At 52.0% G+C, this 25,133-nt stretch overlaps 1 protein-coding gene across 5 annotated transcripts in view; it reads left to right on the top strand.

Moving 5' to 3' along the window:
• The window catches only part of LOC130578725 (H(+)/Cl(-) exchange transporter 5), a 43,908-nt gene that overhangs the window by 7,883 nt on the left and 10,892 nt on the right, over positions 1-25,133 (top strand). For 2 of the 5 annotated variants that reach the window (XR_008965916.1, XM_057375029.1), the window contains exons 1-11: positions 711-791; positions 3,907-4,056; positions 13,214-13,365; positions 15,413-15,512; positions 16,868-17,052; positions 17,706-17,828; positions 18,267-18,473; positions 19,035-19,115; positions 20,165-20,707; positions 21,992-22,178; positions 23,318-23,716. Coding sequence is in view for 4 of the 5 variants with exons in the window: in XM_057375029.1 (XP_057231012.1) it covers positions 749-791; positions 3,907-4,056; positions 13,214-13,365; positions 15,413-15,512; positions 16,868-17,052; positions 17,706-17,828; positions 18,267-18,473; positions 19,035-19,115; positions 20,165-20,707; positions 21,992-22,178; positions 23,318-23,716 (2,170 nt within the window). In the remaining variant the exon portion in view is untranslated. Of the gene's footprint in view, positions 1-710; positions 792-3,906; positions 4,057-9,454; positions 9,602-13,213; positions 13,366-15,412; positions 15,513-16,867; positions 17,053-17,705; positions 17,829-18,266; positions 18,474-19,034; positions 19,116-20,164; positions 20,708-21,991; positions 22,179-23,317; positions 23,717-25,133 lie in introns of those variants that run through there. The other 3 variants (XM_057375031.1, XM_057375032.1, XM_057375030.1) reach the window with 2 other exon arrangements.

Here is a 25,133-nt window from a genome sequence, read left to right as displayed (position 1 = left end):
TTTGCAGTTTTTTCCTCCTTTGTGTCCCATTGGATCTGGTATTTGTGGGAAGGGATGTTCCTGAGAATCATGGGGGGGCTGGGGAGGAAGGAGAGCCCTGAGCTGTCAAAGCTCAGCTTAGATTTGCTGATCTTTAAAAATCCCCCAGTCTCATGATTAAGGTTTTTGGCTTCCCAGAGGAAACAGCCACTAGGTGGTAAACTGGCTCCTTCCCACAACGGGAGTGACTCCAGAAGCAGCTGGATGAGATTGCTCCTGGTGTTGTTCTTCTGGTGTGATGTCCGTGTGGGGCCGGGGTCAACCCTCTCCTGTGACAGGGAGGAAAAAATGCTGCGGGAGCTTTTTTTGCGCTGACTGGGAAAGCCTCGAGCCCGTGTGCTGGAAGGGCTGCTCYGAGCATGGCAGGGGCGGAGCTCCCGCAGTCCCGGTCCCATGTCCCGGTCCCATCCCCTGGTGGCCCTGGGATGGGTGTTATGGCGAGACTGAGGGAGCCCGTCCTGCTGGGTGACACCGAAGAGTGAAACAAGGAGAAAACCTTGGAATGCCTGGTTTTTGACTTGGAAATGGCAGTGAGAGCTGAACATCCAGGCGGGATGGTAGCGAGGCTTCGGCTTCCTGCTGCCTGTGCTGTCATCTGAGTCACTTCCAGGCGGCGTGTTCTGCTTTGCTGCTTCCCTTTCTTTGACTGCGTTGGGGAACACCAGGACGGAGTAGAAGGGTGGAGGAGGTGGATGGGAGCTGCTGGAGGATGATGGTGTCACACAGGCGTTGGGGACACCGGGAGCCATGGGGTACGTACATGTGCTCCGGGGGTTCTGGCACTGCCAGGGCTTGTGCAAAGAGGCGGCTGTTGCCTGGTGGAGAGTTGTGGTAAATTAGCAACTAGATAAGCATGCGAATGGTCTGTTTTTTATTTTATTTTACTCTTTGTGCCTGGGAAAGCATYGCTCACCTGTAGAGGGAGCATTTTGGTAAGAAAAGGTGTCTTAAACCTGTGTTTCCAGGCACTGCAGGAAGAAGTGAGCATGGAATTTCCTCCTCTGTGCCCTCCTTGTGGTGCTGGGTGTTCCTGGGCTCTGCTGTGGCTGGAAGGTGCCATGTTTGCTGCYGTGGTTTTGGGTAGATGAGTGGGTTTGAGCTGGAAATGAGACCAGACTCGGGGAGGGATTGGGGGGGAGCAGGAGGTGCCATTCTTCTGGTTTCTGCTCCTCCAGCAGGGACTCTGGCTGCAGGAACTGATGCTTTCTGTGCAAAGTGGAGAGGTTTAGATGGAATAGTGGGGAGAAATTCTTCCTTATGAAGTGGGCAGGCCCTGGCACATGGTGCCCAGAGAAGCTGTGGCTGCCCCTGGATCCCTGGAAGTATCAAAGGCCAGGCTGGACATTGGGGCTGGGAGCAACCTGGTCTAGTGGAAGGTGTCCCTGCCCATGGCAGGGGGCGGGATGGGATCAGCTTTAAGATTCCTCACACTCACGCCTTCTAAGATTGTACAAATACAGAGATATTTTGACTCTCCATTGTACATATTTACACACACAGAATCTTATTGGGAAATCCCTGTAAAACCATGTTACGCTGCAAACACGCCCTGAGACTCACGAGCACACTTCCTTAATTCTCTGCCAGGCTGAATGAGCCATCGCTGCCTCCCARGCTGGAAGCTGGATCCACAGTGCTCTCTGGAAGCAGCTCACCAAGGAAGCATCATGGCATTTTAATGCCATTTGATTACTTTGATTGTTAGCTGGGTTTCTCCTGCCCTTGGCTCTGCAGGCCACACTGTCTGTGTGCTCTCAGGGTGTGCAGCAGCTCATGTGCCTTTCCAAGCTGCCTCCTGTCAGCTCCCRGTTTTCTGGGATCTTCTGCACAAGTTTAATGAGAAAACACACCTTAAAAGTTAAGAAGCACAGTGTTCCACAGTGTAAGGCTCAGCAAAGTGCACCCTGTGCAGTGCCAAGGCTTTTTGTGTGTGCTGTGGTGTTTCTGTTTAATAGGAAGTGTTTTCTGCAAAGTGTGTAATTCAGCCTGTTGGGAGGTGCTGGCTGGTGTTTTCCCTTCCTGGAATAGGGCTGAGCTGCGTAGTTGGTTCCTCTCTTCATTCTTTGGAAAAAAAAGGTGTTTGCAAGAGCAAAGTGACGTGGCCAGCAGTAAGTCCAGGTAGGCACCCTAGCCTGGATCAAGAACAGTGTGGCCATTGGGACCAGGGCAGTGTTTGTCCCCTGTGCTGGGCACTGCTGAGGCCCCACTTCAAACCCAGGGGTCGGTTCTGGGCTCCTGGAGACAAGAAAGACATTGAGGGGCTGGAGTGTGTCTAGGGAAGGGAGTGGAGCTGGGGAAGGGGCTGGAACCCCAGGAGTGGCTGAAGGAGCTGGGAAAGGGGCTCAGCCTGGAGCAAAGGAGGCTCCGGGGGGACCTTGTGGCTCTGCACAACTCCCTGACAGGAGGGGACAGCCGGGGGGGTCGGGCTSTGCTCCAGGGAACAGGGACAGGAGGAGAGGGAACGGCCTCAGGCTGGGCCAGGGGGGACATCAGCAGGAATTTCCCCATGGAAAGGGTGGTCAGGCACTGGAAGGGGAGCTTTGGAGTCCCCATCCCTGGAGGTGTTCGAGGAAGGCCTGGACGTGSCACTGAGTACTCTGGGCTGGTAACAAGGTGGGCATCAGTCATAGGTTGGACTTGATTGTCTTGGAGATCTTTTCCAACTGAAATGATTCTGTGGTTCTGTCTTCTCATGGGGATGCAAGGACTCCCACTTCTAGGTGGCAAGAGCTGTTCATGAGGCTCAGATCTGATTATTTTTCCCCTAATTTAGTTTATTATTGGGTTTTCAGAGCTTTTGTAGTTTCTTTGCTGTTCTGCAAAAGGGGAGGAGAGACAACGGGTCTCATGTCATGGTCTGGCRTGGGCAGCTCCTTGAGATTTGTGGGGCCAAAAAAAACTTATTGCAAACCTGTTGAGAGCGTGTGTGGAGGTTGTTTAATGAATACATCAGGGGGTGRCATTTGCCTTGGTTGACACTGTTGACCCACATGATTTTTGCTTTGTCTGGCAGTGATCAGCAGATAGAAGCTCCTTCACAGCCTGTGGGAGATACACAGGAGATAAGGGAAATACCTTAAGTGATGTTTTAGATCAAGAGCTTGGAAATACTGTTATGGCTGCCCCATCCCTGGAAGTGTCCAAGGCCAGGTTGGCTGGGGCTTGGAACAGCCTGCCCTAGTGGAAGGTGTCCCTGCCCATRGCAGGAGGTGGGACTGGATGAGCCTTAAGGTYCCTTCAAGCCAAACCATTCTGGGATTCTCTAATGTGGTTGAATTTCTGTAGAGAAGGACATGATCTGAGGCATCCAGGCTGTGCCAGGGGTGGTGGTCAGATCACTGGAGCAGAAGCCGTGGCGGTGATGACACGGGATGGTACAGCTGAGACAGGATTCTTCAATCTGGGATGGTTTGGTTTGTGGTCTCGTAGCTTTGCTGGAGCTGACTTAAGGATGGCAGCTCGTTATCAGAATTCAATTTGAGCCTTTTTCAGCAAATTGATGAGTAGAGAATGGATGTAGGGTCCCTGTTAGGGAAGGACTCTCCTCTTGGCTGTGCAGTGGTTTTAAACTTGTACTTTCAAGGCCCATTGCTGCCGTGTTTATGGCTCCCTAGGTGGGTTCAGAAGCTGGACTGRGACCTGCCCTTTGTTTGTGGCATGTGGCACTCTGAAGTCTAGTACAAGAGAGTTGTAAAGCTTTTCCAAATCCTAGGAATTCCAGCCTGAACTTCAGGTGATGTCACTACATCCACCCTTTCCATGGGAAGAGCAGTGCAGCCTCTGGGTCTCCAGGGTCAAGTGTCAGTTCAGTTGGGTTAGAAAATGAGTTTTCTGCTTGTGCTCTAAAARCCTTCTCTTTGCTCCCAGGTTTGGAAGCTCTGGCCATGGATCAGAAGGGCTATCGTCGGGAGAGCTTCCAGAGCGCCACCAGCGATGAAGATATGCTGGAAATAGCTGGAGCATCCATGGATTTCTCCATGGCAGACGATGACCCGCCACTGGACAGGGAGATGGGAGGTAACGCCCACAAGCTGTCCCCTTTCTGGTTTTCCTGATGGCTTTTGATAGGATTTCATRGTAATATTTGCTGTGTGGGTCCTGCTGGCCTCTGTCCAGGATGGGTCTGGTGTTTCCTGGTATCAGGGTGAAGAGTTTGCCGGATTCTGTGCTGGATTGCGCCCTCTGTCCGTGTGGTTCCTGTGCTATGACATGGAGCACATCCTCTGGTTTCAGGAGAGTCCTTTCTGGAGCTTTCCAAAGTAGCTGCTGTAGAGGAGAGCTGGYGGTGCCAGGAGGGAGGGATGTGAGTGCCATGGAAGGGTGGCTGTGAGCCATTCCTGGGAGGTTCAAAACTTCCCAGTGCCGCACTGTGCCTCTGGGAGGGAAGACTTTCCAAAAATGCCATCTGCCCAGAGCCCAAACTGCCAGTTCTTCTACTGGGGGTCCTCTGAGGGGCATGTGATCTTTGTGCCCCTGGCCTGGTCCCTTTTGGGAGGAAGTGTTCTATGTGTAGCAGTGGCTGTGTTAACTCTGACAGATCAACTTGCCCGGGTGGCTCAACACCCTCTGTYCCTGCCCAGAGGGCACATGTGCACAACTGACACCCTGAACATGTCGTGTCCTGGGTCCCATCCACCCAAAGGAGAATGGTACCAGCTCTCTGGAGTGAAACCTCTGCTCACATTTGATGTTTAGAGAGGAGCTGAATCTTTTAACTCCCTGTCAGGAGATTTTTATTCCATGGMGCTTGGAAGTGGTGGGTATCTCAAGCTGAGCTGGTATTGCTGCTGCCTGGAACTGCACTTGGTTGTTCCTCTCCTTGCTCAAACAGGCTTCTCCCAGCTCTGCTCAGGATGTTGGAAGAGCTGTGGGTCCTTCTGTGAAAAAAGCAGAGCTCTGCCCCACTGGCACTTGTGGCTTGAAGTGATGCTGCTTGTGACATTTCAGGGGCCTGCCCCATATCTGTGGCACTGAATCATGGAATCACAGAATTGTTTGGGCTGGGAAAGTCCTCTAAGACCATCAAGTCTCAGTCAAGAGAGGCAAGTCTCAGTCCTGCCAAGGCTGCCATTAACCATGTTTCCAAGTGCCACATCCACATGACTTTGAAATCCCTCCACGGGATGGGGACTCCACTCTTGTTCTGGGCAACTGTGCCAGGGCTAGACCACCCTTTCCATGAAGAAATATTCCTAATATCCACCCTGAACACATTTCTGTGCCATCCTGGCACATTTTAAGACCAAATCTCTGAGGATTGGTTCCCCTGCTCTCTCTGTTGACAGGATGCTCAAGTTCTCAGGCGAGGTGAAACAGAAGCAAAAGAGGAAATTTTAAAGGGGGAAGAGCTCCTTGCCCAAATGCCAGTTTCAGTTCTCGCTGTCAACTTCCCCTGATGAGTTCAGATGTTTGCTGGCAGATGTTTGGGTGCCAGGTGTGAAACCCGAAGTTGTGGGGGTGCAGCTGGGAGGCGCTGGCCAAGGTTCTCCTTGCAGAGCTCCCTGCATCCTGTGGGGTGTCAGACAGGGCCGAGTTAATAACGCCTGTGGCAACCAGGACCCAACCCTGCCTTATCCTTCTCCCTTCTCCAAGGCTGTCAAACTCTCTTACAAGGGTGGTGGCTTCTCAGGTTGAAACAACATGCAGAAGTGGGGCTTCCAGCTCCTGCCAGGTGACCAGAGGGGGAAGTGTCTGCTGCAGCCAGGTGGATGTGGAATTCCAGAGCACCTGTGGCAGCTGGAGCTCCTCTGAGAAGCCCTGGACTGGCAGTGACAGTGGCAGGGCCCTGCTGGGAGCCAACCACTGTCAAAATGCAGATATTCCAACTGCTTCRGGCTTCCTTCAGTCAAAATGCTCTCAACCCAGCTGCAGTGGCTCCTCACACCTATTTGTGTTTCTGAAACCTCACTAGGAGTGACAGGTTCTCTCTCTCTTATCTCCCCCTGGCTGGACTTCAGCATTTCATCAGTAAAATGTAACAGATAAGGCTTTCCTTGATGTTTTAGTCCAGGCTGTTAAGTTGTGCTTGGGAGCCAAAATTGCCTTTTTAATCAAATCTCCTGATACTTTTCTAGTTTTYCTTGCAGTCTTGGCACTAAGTTAATGGAGTTACACCACACAACAAGGGAATCTTAACYGTACTTCCCCAAAATTGTCAGAGCTGGGATTTGCATCTTGGCCAAAGGATTCCTGGGGTGGGGCAAGGAAGGGTACAGAATCCTTAAGGGATTTTTTTTAGATCAAGGGTATAGAATCCTATAACCATGACATAGTTTGGGTTGTAGAGAACCTTTAAAGGTCACCTGTCTTCCCAGAAGTTGTTTTGCCTTAATGGCATCACCTTCATGTCACAGTAAATGTGTCACAGTAAGGTGCCCAGAACTCCACGTGATGTTCAAGGTACATTGGTGCAGCAGGAAATCTCTGCTGCTCCTCAGTTTAAGGGATTAAAAATAAAGGAGCTGTTTCCTGCTCTCAAGGGTTGAGCAATGACTTGTCTGCAGACACTGGACGTCAGGCTCAGAGCACGAGGTGCTTTGCAGTCTCTTCTCTGCCCCTAAACCTTGGATTTTGGCAGTGAGTTTCTCCTGCTCCCTCGTATCCCATCTCTAAAAGTCTCCAGAGCCAGCCCCGGAGATGCTGGTCACCAAGAACATTCCCTAAGCGTGGGCACCACTTAAAAATACATGGGATAGTCCAGGACAGGCAGAATTGAGTGGAATTCCAGTGTTGCCTTCCTCCTGTTTGAAAACAGAGGGATTTATAAATCATCCTGCCTCTTCAGCCTGTTGCTTTTCTGTGAGAAACTTTCCTTGTTACTCCTCAACAGCTTAATTTGCKTAATATCTTCTAAAGAAAATTGTGTCCAGAGCTTCATGGGTACCCAGAACATAGTCAGCTAGATTCCATCTGCATTCCTGGTGATGGAGTCTTTTTGGGAAGAAATACAAGACTTGTGAGGCCTGATTCCTTCAGCAAAACCTGCTGGAACAGCTGCCTTGCCGTGAATTGTCTCCTAGATGAGGGGTTGCTTCTACCAACCTTATTATGAGGGTGGGGCATGCTGATTCCTGGATATCCCTTTCTGAAACTATTGGAACACCARTGTTTTCCCCTGAGTAAGTTAAAGGAGTTCTGGTGGGTGTTGTAGTGAGGTGGCGATGCTGGGAGTCTGGTGTGTTCTTTCAGTGGTCCTTCAGTGGCTCWCACAGCAGGAGGAAGGATGTCTTGTGATGCCTGGGAGTCATGGCAGCCTCGGGATGAGCTTTAAGTTCTAGGGAGCAAAGGACTAGTCCCCTCTTCTCTCAGAAATGTTTCAATGGTGGAAAGTCTTCTTTTCTCTGTAGGATTTTAATAGGTTTTTTCTCTTTGAGCTCTAAAGGCAAGAATTGAGGCAGGTAGTGACAGGGGATGGGTTTGAACTGAGAGAGGGAAGATTTAGGTTAGATTTAAGAAGAAATTGTTCCCTGTGAGGGTGGGGTGGCCCTGGCACAGGGTGCCCAGGGAAGCTGTGGCTGCCCCTGGAACCCTGGAAGTGTCCAAGGCTAGGTTGGCCCGGKCTTGGAGGAACCTGGGATAGTGGAAGGTGTCCCTGCCCATGGCATGGGTGGAATGGGGTGAGCTTTAAGTCCCTTCCAATACAGACCCTTCTGTGGCTCCATGGTCAGAGGTCTGAGTGCCCAGTTTACCCTCACTGATTCCTGGTGCTTATGAGCACAAACAGGTTTTAGCAGCGAATTATTCTCCATTTTAAATTAAAAATGAAATTAAAAATTGAAGTGGGAGCCTTGAGTTGGCTCATCTCCTCTGCTTTTCTCACTCGCCTTCCTCCTTGACCTCAGACGGAACCCTGGAGCTTTTATCAGAGAGACCAAAGTCATCGTGGGGAGGGTGCAGAGTTTCAGCCTCCCAGACAATGTGTGAATGACAAGTTATCACCAGCAAATTGGAGCCCGAGGAACTTAATCACCAGCCCCTTTGAGCTCTGTGTGCATTGAATAAAGGCAAGATAAAGGCTGCTCGTGGGGCTGGAGTCGGGAGAGCCTTTGAAGTCTGACTGTGCCCAGAGGACAAAAGGAAWATCCAGTGCCTGCCCGCTGGAAAGCTAGTGAGCAAAGAATCTTTCTGGGAGTTCTGCAGCAAGGAAGATGTCAGCTGGGTGGGAAGAGAAAGGGGTTTGTCTGTCAGTGCATCAGGGACTGGCCCACCGCTTCAGGAGCTTGTTGATAAATGCGTGTTTTCCTGTGCTGCGTCCTGACTTGGGGCAGAGCCGTGGGAATGGGGTGCAGAGCAGGCAATGTCCCAGCAGCATCCCAGCTATGGGTGTCCCTCCATGGTTAAAGGTCCGGTTTGGTGGATTTTTGGGCTTGGGTTGTGGAGTGAAGTGGAACCAGGACCTGGGTTGGGATAATTAATAGGAACAGATCGAGGCTGGGGGGAGAATGGTTGGAGAGCAGCTCTGAGGAGAAGGACTGGSGGTCTTGSTAGATGAGAAGCTCAACATGCCCTGGCCATGGTGCTGGAAACCCACTGTGCCCTGGGCCCAGGATGGGCAGCAGGGGAGGGGGATTCTGCCCCGTTCAAGTGAGACCCCACCTGCAGAGCTGCCCCAGCCCTGGGGCCCAGCACAGGAAGGRCATGGAGCTGTTGGAGAGTCCAGAGGCGGCCATGGAGGTGCTCTGAGGGCTGGAACTGCTCTGGAGCCAAGCTGGGAGAGCTGGGGATGCTCACCTGGAGAGGAGAAGGATGCAAGGAGACCTCAGAGCCCCTGCCACGGCCTAAAGGGGCTCCAGGAGAACTGGAGAGGGACTTGGAAACAAGGGCATGGAGAGACAGGACACAGGGAATGGCTTCCCAGTGCCAGAGGGCAGGGATGGATGGGATATTGGGAAGGAATTGTTCCCTGTGAGCATGGTGAGGCCCTGGCACAGGGTGCCTGGAGGACCTGTGCCTGCCTGGAACTGTTGCAGGCCAGGTTGGACGGGGCTTGGAGCAGCCTGGGATAGCGGAAGGTGTCCCTGCCCGTGGCAGGGGGGTGGAATTAGATGGTCATTAAGGTCCCTTCTGCCCCAGCCACCTCTGTGGCTCCACAACCTGAGGTCGGAGTTCCCAATTTACCTCTCCCGGTCTCGGGTGTTTGTGAGCCCAAACAGGATTCAGCAGCCAGTTTTCCTCTCTGCAGCTCCCAGTCTGCAACAGCAAACCGATTTTAGTGCCTGGGTATTCATTCTCCCAGATAAAACGTGCTGTGTGCTTCTAGAGCGGCTCCACTTGCTGCTTGGGGATTGCTCATGGCTGTGTCCCTGCCCATGAGCCTGACCCTCTCCCGGTGCTGCTCCGATCCTGCCCCCCCGGCGAGGTGCAAGGGCTGGCTCTGGTGACGGTGCCGGTGACGCCATGCCGGGAGTGGGGAGGGCTCAGTGCTGCTGCGGGATCGGCCCCGGCAGAGTCCAGGGGAGGAGGATGCACTGAGTGCCGCTGTGAGCCCCGGCAGCGTCCTGCTGTCCCCAGCCATGACATGGACACAGCTCGAAGCTGCGGCATGGGGAGCGGCTGAGCCAGGGTGAGGCGACCCTTGCAGGGAGGAAAAGGAGATGCGAGCCGAGGGGGCTGTTCCATGTGTCCGTGCACATGGTGGAGCAGAAGGCTGCTGGCAGCGGCTCCAGAGCCAGGATGAGGGTGGTGGATTGTGCTGGGTGGGCTGTGGGATTTGTGCTGTGTAATGCTTGTTCATTTAGTGTTGCTCTCCCTACAAACCCCTGCCTCTTCCCTGATTTGCTGGAGCGGGGAAGTAGCAGTGGCGCTCTCCAGGTGCCTGGACTGTCCTCTTGCTGCTGACAGGACAGTCAGCAAAGGCTGGGCTTTGTGGGGTGGCACATGGCAGGACCTGGAACTTCACCAAGCTGGTTTTCCTAAGCCCAGCAGGGTCTGAAGTGGAGCATTAATTAACCCTTTCTGCACAGTGATTAAAACACTGAGAAATCTCGGTTTGAAATGAACTGTAACAGGGTCACTTTTTCACTCACTGTCTCTGGCATTGCTTTGGAGATCTGGATGTTACAGAGAGATCTGTAACAATTGTCTTGGATGTATTTTGGCAAAGCATCACTGAGCTCATTTTCCTCCTTTATTCCTGTTTGGGAATCCTAGGATCCTTGATTTGCAGCAAGCTGAGGCAGGAAATATGATCTTTATAAATATTTATGGCTGTCAGCCATTTTATAGTTCTGGATTACTCCTGGAAAAAAAATGTGAGGATGTTTTCTCATTATCATCTGTCAAATAAACAGGTGTGTGTGGCTGGAGACCTCAGGATTCTCCTTTGGGAATAGAAATCCTGGTGCTGTAGGATTTCAGGCTGGGCTGAATGGGGGATCCTGGAGAGCAGGATTGGTCTCCARACTGCACTTGCCTGGTCTGGAGTGTGCAAGTTGGGTCAACCCATCCCACCTGCCTGGGTGATCCTGGGGCTGTGGGTGGGAATGGGATGACGGGGCTGTGGGTGCAATGGGATCATGGGGGCTGTGGATAGGAATGGGATCACAGGGGCTGTGGGTGCAGTGGGATCACAGGGGCTGTGGGTGCAATGGGATCATGGGGCTGTGGGTGCAATAGGATCACAGGGGCTGTGGGTGCAGTGGCTGTGCCTGGGGGACTGTGGTGCGATGGGATCACAGGGGCTGTGGATGGGAATGGAATCATGGGGCTGTGGGTGCAATAGGATCACAGGGGCTGTGGGTGCGGTGGCTGTGCCCTCAGGGACTGTGGGTCCGATGGGATCACGGGAGCTGTGCCTTGGGGACTGTGGGTCCCATCGAGGTCCTGCTGTGTGTACCATGACATGCAGCCCCTCTGGCATTGCAGCTCTATGCTCACTTTGTGTTCTCAGGTTCTTGCTGCTTCATGGCAGCTTTGAGTTGGGAGAGCATTCCCAGAACAGCTCAAAGTCACTGGTCTGAGCAGTTATTCCGGGAGAGTGAGCATGGAATGCGGCTGATCTCATCTTCTTGCAGAAAATGCTTCTCAGGGTGTTCTATTAGCTTGGTTTAACTCTCCTTTATTAATACTTTTCTTTAGGACAGCTGTATCTGTTATCTTTAGGAGAGATTGGGGTAGATAGGCTAAACCAAAAAGGAATGGCTTGACAGAGAGCCTGCTGTCTGCAGCACAGAGACAGGAATGGTTGGGATACTCTGGGAGAGTGGGCCATTCCTGGGAACAAACCCAACTCCTCAGGCTGGCTGCCTGGCTGGGGCTGGCTGTGGATTTTTCCAGGTAGATTCAGTGTTGTCCTCGGCATTTGTGGGCTTGGTGTATCTTGTCACGCCGTGGGGCCACCTCATTCCTAGGGATGTTGCTGCTGTGAGAGATGCTCCCTCTGCTCCCCTCTGTCCTTGTGTGGGGCACAGAGTGGAGGTGAAGGCCTGGATGGGTGGTGCCTTCTCCAGAATGCTGTCACCCCCTTCCATCCCCAGATTTATATTCCAGCATTTGCAGGGAGCAAGGGTGTTAAAAATTCACTATAGCGTGAGAGGGGACCGTGGGACTGGGAACTGGGAACTGGACACTGGGTGAATGAGCTGGTGCCCATGGTGAGAACTGGATTACTGGTGGACTGGGGTGGCCCAGGTGGGCATCGGGATCTCCTGTGTTCTGAGACACACAGGATCCTCAGAGCCCAGRGCCACCACAGAGCTGGATCAAACCCTGCTGAGCTCTTGGGCTCCGTGTCTGTGGGCTTTGCTGTGGAGACCTGAGGCTCTGGGCTGCGGGTGACACTTGTTCAGGTGGCTGGGATGAGGCCTCTGTTCCCTGGGTACCTGTGCCAGATAACTCTGATGTCCATGGAGCAGCACCCCCCAGGTGGCAGGAGGAGTTCAGGCACTGCAGTGTTCCACAGGCTCCACCTGCTCATGTTGATATCAGGATGTTTTATTCAAGGAGTTTCTGAACCATCAGATTTACAGAACAGCTCCTAGGATTTCTGGTCAGGATATTGGAGTGGGGAAGTCTCTGGAAGCCTTGATGCCAATTTTATATTTCCAAGCTCTTAGCCTCAAAAATGCTGCTAAGCCTCGTGGAAAATGTGCCCCATTTTCCTCCCAGTGCAGTCAGGGCTCATAGCCCATGCACTCAGCATTTGGAAGAGCTCTGGAGAACTCCACCTTTTTTTTGTCCCAAGTGAAGCTAGGAGCTGTTTTAAGTGGGTTATTTTGTGGTGGTTGTCAGTTTTGTACGTGACTCATCTTGTTTTCCTGCAGCTTTGGCAATCTGGGAGATGGGCAAAAAGAAGCTCTTTTTGCTTCCTGCTTTGGATGATGGGGCAGAGGGCAGCTCTTTGAATTCCTTATTTTTCCCATTTGGAGACACCTCTGCCCCTGTGATATTTGCAAGCTAAACATGCTGAAATATCAACCATTATCCTTCTGCCTGGGAATTTTAACCCCTCTCTTCCCCCCACCTTTCAGTTTTCACTGGATTTTGGTTTTTGCTCTTCTGGTTTTCCCTCTGGATGTCTGGAAACACTCAGTATCTTCCAGAAYCAGGATTGTGGGAATGTAAACCCATGCTAAGCATAGTTTTCAATGGCCTGGAGAAGGTTAAACAGGAGGCCCAGTGGTTTGGCCAAGTTTTCCCCTGAGGGAGGCTACAAGTCCCAGTTTGGTGTTTTCCCAAGCCCCCATTTGGTCCCACTTTCTGCTTTCCAGGCCCCTCTGGGTGCTTTGCTTTCCCTGTTTCCCTGCTCCCATCCATGCCTTCCTGCTCATCCTGCTCTCATCCTTGCCATATCCACCTGGGATACCGTTCAGCTCTCTGGGGAGTCCTAAATATTCCTTTTCTCTTCTCCCTCTCCCCTCTGCTTGCCTCAAATGGCAAAATATTCTCATGGCAAGTCCTGGATTTAGGGAAAAGTCAACATCTAGGTGCTTGTCGGGATTTGCTTTGCTGTGAACCGTTGTTTCCAGTAGCAACCCCATCTCCAGGRTATGTGCTGGCAATGGGAAGGGTGTACCTGGCACAGATCACCTGGSAAGGTGTGCCAGTTGTATTCAGCTTGGGGAACACCTCAGTAGCTCTTTTGTTTCCACTGAAATCTGTGGATTTCCTCCTAAATGAGTTCTGTTTTTCTATAAAAAAGGGAAAAACTAAGAAATGCTCATTTTCCCCCCACCAGGCTTTTCTTCCTATAATGGAGGAGGGATGAACGGCACAAGCACCATGATGGATTTCCTGGAGGAGCCTCTTCCTGGTGTGGGCACYTACGAAGATTTTAACACGATAGACTGGGTGCGAGAGAAGTCCAGGGACCGGGACAGACACAGGGAGGTAAAAATTCCTACTTCTTGTTGGCTTCGAGTGCTGCATCATTAGCATGTGAATCTTGCTGGTGTAGGGAGGCACTTTCTGGACAAACCTGGGATGGAGGGATTGCCCTTAGGATGGGAGCTGAGAGTTTAGGTTGAGGAAAAGGAGCACTAAACCTAACATGCTGCAGTTTGTTGGTTGCTACTTCTCTKCTGAAGGCTTTGATTTGTTTAAAACGGAGGATTTGGAGCCCAAACCAGCGTGGTTTTCTGCTCTCACAGTTGCACTGGTGAATGGTGCTCTTTCTATTGGCATTTTTTTGTTTGAGAAGACTGAGTGYAATTCTTCCCTAATTCCTTCCCAGGACTTCACCACTCTGCAATTAAAGGAATCTGCTCAGAAAGCAATGGGGGCTTTAGCTGAAATACCCATGTCCCCAGCCCGCTCCTACCTTGCTGGCACTCTTGGAGGGTGATGACTGAATTCAACTTGTCTATTTGTTTGCCAAAATATTCTTTGATTTTTTTTCCTGAGCCTTACAAAACAACTTGTGTTGTAACAGAGCCTGAACAGAGTACAGACCCTGCTCAGTGTGCACAAATACAAGAAATAAATATAATGCCCAAATCTGGGGARTGCAGACCCAGCCAAGGGGCTCCATGTCCCTGCTGCCTACTTCCCCAAAACTTCCTATCTGTGGGGTTACAGTCCAGACCCCAAAGCCTTGTCATGGGTGTGTCTCCAGGCATAGGTGAGGGGACAGAGATARTGCCATCAGCCTAGGACAGGMCGAGCTGTTTCCTGTCTGCAGAGGTCAGAGAAACAGGGAATGGTTTGGATTGGGAGGAACTTTAAAGCTCATCCCATTCCACCCCCTGCCAYGGGCAGGARTACCTTACACTAGACCAGTTGGCTCTGAGCSCYGTCCAWCCTGGCCTTGAACAGGGATGGGGCAGCCACAGCTTCTCTGGGCACCCTGTGTCCGGGCCCCCCCACCCTCACAGGGAGCAATTCCTTCCCAAAGACCTGTCTATCCCTGCCCTYTGGCAGTGGGAAGCCATTCCCCTTGTCCTGTCACTCCAGGGCCTTGTCCAAAGTCCCTCTCCAGCTCTCTCAGAGCCCGTTTAGGCCCTGGAAGGGGCTTTAAGGTCTCCCTGGATCCTTCTCTTCTCCAGGCTGGACACCCCAGCCTGTCTCCAYAGGAAAAATAAATCAGGTGAAGACAGAATTTAGGACTGTCCAAAGAGGTGTAGGATTGTTCCAGTGAAAAGAAATTCAAAGGAAGCAGTTTAGACACCCCGACCAAGCTGTCTGGGATTCAGTATCTGGGATCAGTGTTGCATTTGGAAGACAAAAACACAGAGAAAAACCTAACAGTCAACCAGGCAGAAAGGATTCTTACTGCATGTATTCCTCAKTTAGTGGGTGTTAGCTGTGCCCATCAATGTGCCTTTTTATCTGGGGATAATGGTGGAGAGCTGGAATGTTTCCCTTGGGAGAGGCAGCTGGACACACAATGGCTGTTCTGTCACCCTTTGTCTGCCTGTCAGGAGCAGTGAGACTGACAGGCCTCAGCCGTCCGGGAGCCTCTGAGACAGGGCTGAGTCCCCGTTCCCAGTACCACCAGTGCCCGTTCCCCAGCTGGACCATTCCTCTGTTCTGGCATTAAACCTGCGAGCCCCTCGTGTCTGTATCCTTGGGACTCTGGCACAGGGTGCCCAGAGAAGCTGGGACTGCCTCATCAGTGGAAGTGTTCTAGGACAGGTTGGACAGGGCTTGGAGCAACCTGGGATAGTGGAAGGTGTCCCTGCCCATGACAGAGGCTGGAACTGGATGATCTTTAAGGTCCCTTCCCACCCARCCTATTCTGGGATTCCATTCATGATGCACTCTCTTCCACCTCCCAACCAGAGCTGCATTTACTGCACCAGCCAGGTGCTTTTTATCTCCCCCACCAAAGCAGAGTGACAGTGTCAGCAAATAGTTTAAGAGCATTTAGGCTCTTAAAGAGCAGTGGATCAGAGTCCTCATGGATTTGTGGGTTTTTTTTTTGCAAACCCTTTCCCAGATCACCAACAGAAGCAAGGAGTCCACCTGGGCMCTGCTGCACAGTGTGAGTGATGCCTTTTCTGGCTGGTTGCTGATGCTCCTCATTGGGCTGCTGGCAGGTGAGAGCAAACCTCCAGGTAAAACTTTGGTAATTTTTACTCCAGGTAAAAATTCCTGCACTGCAGCATGGGGATCCATTCCTACACAAACCTGGGGCAGCAGGATTTTGGGGTGAGGACTTGTGCTGACATCGAGGGCTCTGCTGCTGCCTTGTAATCCATGTGAAATTATCTTTAAGTGCTTTGAGGCTGTGTTTGTGCAAAACCAAAATACAAAACAGAGGCTGAGAGGTGTCCTAGGTACTGCTCTGGGTCTGCTGCTGATACAGAGCTCTGAAATAAATAAAAAACGTTCATTAAAGCAGAGCTGATCAAAATGCTGAGAATGCCTGTGCCGAAYGCTCCTCATGGGCACTGAAGGGGTTAATGCCAGGGGCTGCCAGCAAGAGTTTCTTATTTTTTTGGGTTTTATCTTCTACACTGAGATACAAAAATTGAGAGGTGTTTCTTGGAATCAGAGGTYTTTCAGAATTCAGCTGTCTGAGGCCTTTTAAATTGCTTAGAAACAAACTTTGGCCCCAGGGCAGCAGCAGTAAATCACTTGGATACAAAATCTCCCTGATAGGAAGCAGCAAGCATCTGTCACGAGGTATGGAGTGAAATCTTCTGTTAATGTTTACCCAGGAAGGCTGCTGGCCAGTTGGTCATTAACTGGTGGGTTTGCTGAATGTTTATTGCAGCCTCTGGAGCTTGTGCTGCTGCTTGCTCCTATGGATCAGAGATCCCTGGTTTCTGCCTTGGTGTGGGGGTTTTGGGATTGGATGAGTTATTAACAAAAATGACTTGAAGATTCCTCTTAAAACCTGAATTCCCTTCTGTGCTGGCTCTCCTTGCCTTGTTTTACTTGGCACAGTTGTAACTTTCCTCTCCTTTATTTTTCTTTTTTTAAATTGGGGTTGGAAATGTTTTCTCCAAATTCAGAGTTATTCCTGTCACAGTGTCAGTGTTGTTGGTGCAGCTCCTGGATCCTGGTGACACATTTTGTCTGAGTCCCCTAGAAATGTGGGACATCCCTCTCTGCCCTCCAACTGCTGCTGTGCTGTATTTAACAGTTATTGAGRAGATTTAATTACTGGTGATGCAAGGGGGGTTTGAACACAGTCAGCGTTTGAAATATTATCAGCCATGCTCTGTTTCCTGACCTACTCTTTTCAATAGATTGAAATTATCCAGAATTAGGCAAATCCTCTCRTTTAGCTCTCCATAGAATCCAAGTGAGTTGTAGGCAGAAATATCAGCACTGCTCTGTGTGGTGGTAGGTGAGTCAGAAATTGGTGGTGCAGACTGTGACCTTCAGGTGTTTGAGTCTGCACGAGGTGCTCATTGAATTATTKGGGTTTTTTCCTTTAAACCAGGATCCTTGGCAGGTCTGATTGACATCTCTGCCCACTGGATGACAGATCTGAAGGAAGGGGTGTGTTTGGCAGGGTTCTGGTTCAACCACGAGCACTGCTGCTGGAAGTCCAACACCACCTTCACCGACAGGGACAAGTGTCCTGAGTGGAAGAGCTGGTCCCAGCTGATCCTCGGCCATGGAGAGGTGATGTGTGCCTGCAGCTGCTTTTGCTGCCAAATCCTCTGTTTACCCAGCCCMTATCATCCCTGGAATGACCTGGATGCAGGTGCCAGGAGTCCAAGTTCTGGGTGGTTTAGTGTTCATCATTGGGGTTTTAAAGAGGTGTCAATAAACAAATTATTTGGGTGTTGTCCTTGGAGGGGGTGTGGGGAAGCAAACACTGCCCCATTTACAGGTGCAGTGTGTCACTGGTGTGTCCAGGATGTGCTGCTTGCAGGRTATTTTGCCCATGAACATTTTGGGGGAATGCCATGAGCTCCAGTGCTGTGTTTGGGACAGCTCTCTCCAGTGGAGCAGCTGCCTGACCAGGTCAACACTGAGCCAGTACCCATCTGTGGTTGAACTGGATGATCTTACMGCTCTTTTCCAACCTAAATGATTCCATAACTCTAGTCCTGTACCTTGGCTGCTGTTTATTTAATGGATTTTGCCGATGGGATTGGTAACCCAGCAAATGTAACTTATCCCTGAACCCTCAGACTTGGGGGAGGTCTCACCATCTCTGGCTGATAACTCTGTGGGATGATTTGCTGATTCCATGTGCTCACTTCAGTGCCCAGGTTTGATGTGGGCTCAGTTGAAACCATCTGATTGTGGCAATTTTCTCTGTGTTTCAGGGGGCGTTTGCATATATCCTCAACTACTTCATGTACGTTATCTGGGCCTTGATGTTCTCCCTCCTTGCTGTGCTCCTTGTGAAGGGCTTTGCTCCCTATGCCTGTGGCTCAGGGATCCCAGAGGTGAGCGGGAACAAGAATGGGTGGTTTTTCAGGTGAGATAGGGATCCACCATCCAAGATTTACACATACATGCTATGGAATAATTTCTTCCACTTCAGATGATCACTTAATACATGGGTGTTTTTCCAAGCTGTTCCTGAAACATATCTAATACTAAGGTCTCCATGCAGTCCCTTTAAAAATTAGATGTTTTGGCATTACTGCAGGAGGTGCTGCCTAGCTGTTTCTCCAGCAGGGATGGTGGCCCCGTAGGAAGGACTCAGATGGTTGGTTCTGCCTTTGCATGGAGAGATATTTTTATGGACTCTCTCGTTTTTGATAGTTCAGAGGGATTCTGAAAGCTGTAGGGAAGGGCAGGATTTGGAACATCCAGTAAATCAGGAGCTCTGACCATGGCTTGAATGAAAGCCTGTAGAGCTTTGTGTGCTTGACTTCCAGATCAAAACTATCTTAAGTGGTTTCATCATTAGAGGCTACCTGGGCAAGTGGACGCTGGTCATCAAAACCATCACCCTCGTGCTGGCCGTGTCCTCGGGGCTGAGCCTGGGCAAGGAGGGGCCCCTGGTCCACGTCGCCTGCTGCTGTGGGAACATCCTGTGCCACCTCTTCACCAAGTACCGCAAGAATGAGGCCAAGCGCAGGGAGGTGCGTGGGGACAACAGCCTGGGGAGGTTGTGTGGGGCCGTGGTTCTGGAGCTGAGGTAAATGGGTCTGTTTTGGGGTAAGTGGGTCTGTTCTGGGGTAAATGGGTCTGTTTCAGCATGTTCTCAGTGTGCCAGTATTGGCCTGTTTACCTTCTGCTGAACCAAACCTGACAGGATTTTCTGGGTGGGCTGGCAGGATTTGCCCAGCTGGCAGTGCTGGGACARGGGGCAGTGTGAGATAGGAAAACATGGGCTTTTCTGGGAGGTGCAATTACTGCCAGCATTGGGTTGTGCTGAAACTTTGCCCGAGGTCAAATCTTCTGAAACAGAAGAGAAAGTGGCCAGCGATGCCACTTGTGCTGGTTTGGTGCTGGGGCTGTTGACATGCTAATGCTAATTTGGAGCTCTCCCAATTCCACCTTTTCTTTGCTGTCTTAAAGCTGGTCAGATGTGGCTGACTGTGAGGGAGATAAACATWGTACAAATTTAAGTGAAGATAAACCATAAAAAGGGGGATGTTTGGGAGGGATGAGAAGTCTGAGTGCCTCTGTCTGTCCCTCAGGTGCTGTCAGCAGCTGCTGCTGCCGGTGTGTCCGTGGCTTTCGGAGCTCCCATTGGAGGAGTCCTCTTCAGCCTGGAGGAGGTAACCTTGGAATGCTGCTTTAGTGCAGAACTGACTCTGTGGGTTAAAAACACAGCCCTCCCCTGCCTCTGGGGTGTCAAGGAGAGCTCTGGAATACTCTGTGTACCAGGCCAGTCTAAAGGCTAATTGAAGGTTCTGATAATTCTTGGGAATACTGGAGGATTTATTTTGGAGGAAGTCTGTCTGTGGCTGTGCCATAAGACTGTTGGATTCCTCTGCTCTGTTCGTGCCCAGTTCTGCTGACTTCTCACAGCCACAGCTCTGGTTTTCATATGGATTTCCAGGCTCACTGAAGTCGGAAAATCCCTCCAGGTTCATTGAGCCCAACCTGTGMCCAATCCCCACCCTGCCCAGAGCACTCAGTGCCACGTCCAGGCGTTCCTTAGATGCCACCAGGGATGGGCACTCCACCACCTCCCTGGGCAGCCCYTTCCAATGCCTAACCACCCTTTCAGTGAAGAAATTCCTCCTGATGTCCACYCTGAAYGTCCCCTGGCACAGCTTGAGGCCATTTTCCCTTGTGCTCTCTCCTGATACTTATGTCCCAGGGTACCTGAGAACAAACTTCTCTGGTTTATCAACCCCCTTTTCTTCCCAAGGACCACCTAATCCCTAATCTCGTGATCCAGATACGAAAGGATCATTGCTGCTTAGCTCAGGGGAGGACCAGGATGGATTTTACAGGAGGGCTGGGATGGATTTGCTCAGCTGAGCAATGGTTGGTGGCAGTGATGGCAGGTGCTGCTGTTTGACACTTTGGACCTTGCAGAGCCCACATATTGTCAGAATTCACCTCATGGCTGATATGTAATAGCTTTTATTACCTGAGTGAGTTGCTTCAGGGATCACAGAGGGCATGTGCTGCAGTGGAAGTGTGCAGGCCAGGGCCCGTCCCACTCACTGCAATGCTCATTGAACTGGAGCTCCAAACAGAGCCTGGAGAGCCGGAAATGAGCCAGTGCCCATGGATCTCTGTTCTGGCTTTACCCCCCACAGTGGGGCTGTGCTCATTGTTCAAGTGGCCCAATGTGCTTTGTTCTCCCCTTTAGGTGAGTTACTACTTCCCTCTGAAGACCCTCTGGCGCTCCTTCTTCGCCGCGCTGGTCGCTGCCTTCACCCTGCGCTCCATCAACCCCTTCGGCAACAGCCGCCTCGTGCTCTTCTACGTAGAGTTTCACATGCCTTGGCATCTGCTGGAGCTGGTGCCCTTCATCCTGCTGGGAATATTCGGGGGACTCTGGGGAGCTTTCTTCATCCGCAGCAACATTGCCTGGTGCAGGCGGCGCAAGACAACGCGGCTGGGCAAGTACCCGGTGCTGGAGGTGATCGTGGTGACAGCCATCACAGCCGTCCTGGCCTTCCCCAACGAGTACACCAGGATGAGCACCAGCGAGCTCATCTCGGAGCTCTTCAACGACTGCGGCATTTTGGACTCGTCCAAGCTCTGCGAGTACGTGAATGATTTCAACAGCACCAAGGGGGATGACCTGCCCGACCGCGCCGCTGGCCCCGGAGTCTACACGGCCATGTGGCAGCTGGCWTTGGCCCTCATCATGAAGGTCTTCATCACCATCTTCACCTTTGGCATGAAGGTGAGGATTGTAAATGAGCTCATGTTCTTCCCACACTCTGCAGGACCCTTAGGGTTTTATTTCCTCCCTAACCAGACATGTCCCCCCAAGCTCTGTCAAAAGGGGACTGACCTCAGTTGTTTGTCCTGCTGCTCGTACCTGAGGGCAGTAGAAATCTTCCAGCCTGAGTATGGGCACSAAATGCAATCACAAAACTGGTGCCTCAGGGCTCCACAATCCATTTTCCAGACACAGAATGCTCCTAAATTGTCCTGCCTCAATCCTTTTCGATAAATATGTGATTTGGATGCAAATGCTAATTGCAAAGCAATCARTGTCTTAATTTGTAAATGCTTGATTGGAGCTGTTCCTTGCTCAGATGATTTGGAAGTCATTTGGTGCAGCCTCTGGAGCTGCAGATGTAGTTCCCAGGTGTGAGCTTTCCTGCAGTGGATGGAGCTGAGCATCTTCCCCTGCCCCCAGTCCTTGAGTGCTCTGTCCAAAATCGTGACCACACTGCAGAGATTTGACATCACTATTGCCCTGAGATGTCACTGACCGTCCAACGCAGCCATGGGATCTGTGAGAGAGAGACACCACATGTGACAAAGCTGCATGGCCAAGGAGAAGGAGAAGGGGAAGGGGGATTCCCTGCCTTCAAACAACGGGAGCTTTTGGAATATGCTGACAGTGGCTTTGCTGGGTGTCCCTTTGCTATGTGTGCTGATTCTSTGTCATGGTGGAGTTTGAATTTCTCCCAGGGAAGGATGACTCCACTGCCAGTGTTTGAAGGCAGCAGAGTGGGGAAATCCCATGCCTACAAATGAACATGTGCTGGGGTGGTTGGAAAGGTGTGGGAGAGTGTGAGCAGTGTGAGCTTGGTTATGTTCCCTTCTGAGAGGAGCTTGTTCTGTTCCRCACCAGCCTCTGCTCAGAATGGAGGCAATTCAGACTCTTGCAGAGACCTCAGAGCACGAGGGTGCAGGAAGGGCAGAGGGACAGAGCAAGGCATCCTGGCCATGTTGGACAGGGCTTGGAGCAGCCTGGCCCAGTGGAAAGTGTCCCTGCCCATGCAGGGCGTGGAACTGGATGAGCTGGAGGGTCCCTTCCAACACAAACCATTCTGKGATTCCATGATCCTCTACAGTTTTTATGTCCCTGCTCACTGCAGGGGGGTTGGACCAGATGATCAATGTCCCTTCCAGCTCATCTCCAGCAAAGCCTCTGACTCCCTCTCATGTGAGGCTTGACCACTCSTCAGTGCAGCCCTGGGGTTCTGGTGCTCACTGCCCCGTGTTCCTACAGGTGCCCTCGGGGCTCTTCATCCCCAGCATGGCCGTCGGGGCCATCGCGGGCCGGCTGCTCGGTGTGGCCGTGGAGCAGTTGGCCTTCTACCACCACGACTGGGCCATCTTCTCTGGTTGGTGCAGCCAGGGGGCCGATTGCATCACGCCAGGCCTCTATGCCATGGTGGGCGCTGCTGCCTGTCTGGGTAAGCTGGGGCTCCTCAGGCCASGCTGGGCTTGGGGCTCGACTGGCTGTGTGGAGAGGGGGAGGGTGGGGGAGTGGTGGACTCGGTGATCTTAGAGGTGTTTCCCAGCCTTAATCATTGAATCACAGAATGGTGTGATGGTCTTGTTCCACCCCATAGTGATTCTTTGATTGAAGAGCTGGGGTTGTGGCCAGCTCTTGTGGCCTGGTTRTGTCACCTCCAGAACCCCAGAAAATGCTGTAATAGAACATGCCATGTGCTCCTCATCCTGATTATGTTCTTTTGCCAGCCCCAACCTGGTGCTGGGCACAGCAGGCTGCAGGGAAGACCCTGATTGGGAGAACAGTGCCAGAACAGTTGAAGCTGCCCAGGGACTTTAATTTTCCTGTGGGGTTTTAATAATTTTACTTCCTGTTCTGACCTTAAGTCTTGTGATGCAATTCTGCTTTTAAGTGCTCTGTTTTTTGGTAACACTTCTTCCTCTTGGCTGAGTTTGAGAGACTGGATGCATGTGACTGAACGTCACTTTCCAATTCCCGGTCTCCTCCTCTATGGAATAATATGTTTAACTCCTAAGGGACTACTTTATCAGGTGAAACTCTCCTCTAAAAACATGCCACCAAACCCCATCTTCGTCCTTTATAGAGGGGATACACCTTGTTTGAATAACCAAGTCCAGTGGAAGGTGTCTTTTGCCTGTGGCAGAGGTTGGAATGAGATGGATCGAAGGTTCCTTCAAATCCCTTTTGGGACTATTTGCATGTAACTGATGGSAGATAAATACACTTTGACTTCTTTAATGGTTCTGTTTGTTGCTGGGCAGTACTGAACGGTCTGTGCCCCTTTAGGGAATGGGTGTTGGAGCAAAACTCCTGTGAAATGTTTGGGAGTAGCTTTGGGACTTGAATCTCAAAAGCTTAATTAAAACATGCCAGGACAAAASCAGGCGAGACTTTGAAGCTCCTTCCCAAGGCCCAGTGCTCTGGCAGGGACAGAGGTTTCAGTGCTGTTCTGGTCATGTTTGGCACTGCTGAAGGTGGCCCTGGAGCCCAGTAGYAGCAGCCCTCCTCTCAAGGCAGGGGCCTGGTGTGACACAAATCCCCAGTCCCCTGTGTGAGCCACATGTGCTGTGCTTGCAGGGGGGGTGACSCGCATGACTGTGTCGCTGGTGGTCATCATGTTCGAGCTCACCGGGGGGCTGGAGTACATCGTGCCCCTGATGGCAGCGGCCATGACCAGCAAGTGGGTGGCCGATGCCATCGGCCGGGAGGGCATTTACGACGCCCACATCCGCCTGAACGGSTACCCGTTCCTGGAAGCCAAGGAGGAGTTCTCGCACAAGACACGGGCCATGGATGTGATGCGACCGCGCAAGAATGACCCTCCCCTGACAGTCATTACGCAGGACAGCATGACCGTGGAGGACGTGGAGACCATCATCACCAAAACCACCTACAGTGGCTACCCCGTGGTGGTCTCCCGGGCGTCCCAGCGCCTGGTTGGGTTTGTCCTCAGGAGAGACCTCATCATTTCAATCGGTAAGAGGTGACTGCCCCGGTGAATGTCACTGACCTGAGATGCTCACCCAGCCCTGGGGCTGGTGGCTGGGCCAGCTGCTGCATCTCTGAGCAGCATGGGCTCTGCATGCACTGGATGTGGGGGACAGCATGGCTTGTCACAGGATCACGGGATCATTTAGGTTGGAAGARACCTCTGAGACCATCAAGTCCAACCTGTCAYTGATCCCCACCTTGTCACCCAGCCCAGAGCACTCAGTGCCACATCCAGGCCTGCCTTGGACACCTCCAGGGATGGGAACTCCAGACCTCCCTGGGCRGCCCCTTCCAATGTTAGCAAGCTTTCCTGTGAAGAAATTCCTCCTGATGTCCAACCTGAACCTCCCCTGGCACAGCTGGAGGCTGTGTCCTCTTGTCCTGTCACTCAGAATTCCACAGCTACATGACAAGAGGGTGTAGCAATATGGGGGTCAGTCAGCCTTTCCCCCTGAGCAGCTGGTTGTCCAATGCTGTTCGTGTGGCACTGCTGAATTTGGGAAGCTGAAGGCACATGAGGCTCCTTTCCTGCAGGAGCTTTGTGGGGCCCGGATGTGGAGAGTGTTCTGAACTGTTCATGTCTCAAATCTTACTGTGTTTCATTGAGGGAAAATACCTGGTTTGTCCCAGGACTGAATGTTGGGTTCCTGCTGGGGTGGATCAAGGGAGGTGATGCCACCCCTGTGCTCAGCCCTGGGAAGCACACCTGGAGTGCTGTGCCCATCTCTGGGCCCCTCAGGACAGGAGGGACATGCAACCACTGGAGCAGGGCCAGTCTGGGGAGCTGCTCAGCCTCCAGAGGAGCCCCAGCCCAGAGGGGCCCTCGGCCCTGGGTGTCCCTGGCTGTCCCTGGCTGTCCCTGTGTGCAGGGAGGGCTCCGAGCAGGGCCGGGCTCTGCTCTGGGGCTGGACCCAGCGATGGTACCTGAGGGACAGGGACCGAGCCCAGTGAGCTCCCCCTGCACAGGAGGCAGGACTTCTACCCCACCCTGGGCAGTGCCCAGCCCTGCCCAGATTGTCCAGAGAGGGGCTGGATTCTCCCTCACTGGAGAGGGTCCAGAAYTGCCTGGACACCATCCTGTGCAGGGAGGTGGGACCAGATCACCCACTGTGGTCCCTTCCAGCCTGACCCATTTTGTGGGGATTCTATGGGGTGGCAAACCTATAGACAGCCATACTGAGGTTAAGGTCACCCACCTCTTGTCCCTGCTGGCAGCCCCCTGCTCTGTCCCTTGTGCTCCTGCCTTGGAGGCTGGCTGGGGTGTGGAGCTGCAGGACATGGCAAACACTGTCCTGTATGCTCTGAATTWCCTTCAATGATGTGAGAACAGCTTTCCAGGGATTCCTGAAGAGTGATCCTGTCCCCAAGCTGTGCAARTGAGGAATGGGATGGGATTTGGGTT

This window comes from Malurus melanocephalus, unplaced genomic scaffold, assembly GCF_030028575.1.
Source record: "Malurus melanocephalus ecotype Western Australia unplaced genomic scaffold, MMel_1.1 scaffold_237, whole genome shotgun sequence".
In the NCBI taxonomy this organism is placed as follows: Eukaryota; Metazoa; Chordata; class Aves; order Passeriformes; family Maluridae; genus Malurus; species Malurus melanocephalus.
The sequence above is the reverse complement of the archived record's forward strand: the minus strand, read 5'-3'. Positions and strand labels throughout refer to the sequence as shown.